The 405-nt window shown below is 38.5% G+C and overlaps 1 protein-coding gene across 1 annotated transcript in view; it reads right to left on the bottom strand.

Annotated features, from left to right (window-relative positions):
- Positions 1-405, bottom strand: part of EMH_0007290 (uncharacterized protein) — a gene marked incomplete at both ends in the record, with an annotated part of 7,464 nt that overhangs the window by 3,791 nt on the left and 3,268 nt on the right. Inside the window, one exon of the mRNA XM_013497955.1 lies at positions 164-340. Coding sequence (XP_013353409.1) covers positions 164-340 — 177 coding nt within the window. The remainder of the gene's footprint in view (positions 1-163; positions 341-405) is intronic.

The raw sequence follows: 405 nt of genomic DNA, 5'->3' as shown, positions 1-405 counted from the left end.
AAAAAAAAAAAAAAAAAAAAAAAAAAAAAAAAAAAAAAAAAAAAAAAAAAAAACAAACCAGGAGAAACAAACAAAAGTTTTTTTCTTCTGCAAGCCAACAAACTTTTTTATTTTTTTTTTTTTTTAATTTATAAATTTTTCTCGATCCCAACACGATCCCCACAGTATATTCTTTTGTCACAGCAACAACCATCTGCTGCTGCTGCTGCTGCTGCTGCTGCTGCTGCTGCTGCTGTTGCTGCTGCTGCAGCAGGGGGGAGAGTAGCTGCAGCTGGTGGTATTCATCTTCTTCTCGGTGCAGCGCCATCCACTCCTCGCAGGAAGAGTAACGAATACATATCTGTGCATGCAAACAAGGGTTTAGGGTTTAGGGTTTGGGGTTTAGTGTTTGGGGTTTAGGGTTTA

The sequence above is a fragment of the Eimeria mitis genome, genomic scaffold (genome assembly GCF_000499745.2).
Source record: "Eimeria mitis Houghton genomic scaffold, Emh_scaff305, whole genome shotgun sequence".
NCBI lineage: Eukaryota > Apicomplexa > Conoidasida > Eucoccidiorida > Eimeriidae > Eimeria > Eimeria mitis.
This window is presented reverse-complemented; position numbering and strand designations above follow the sequence as displayed.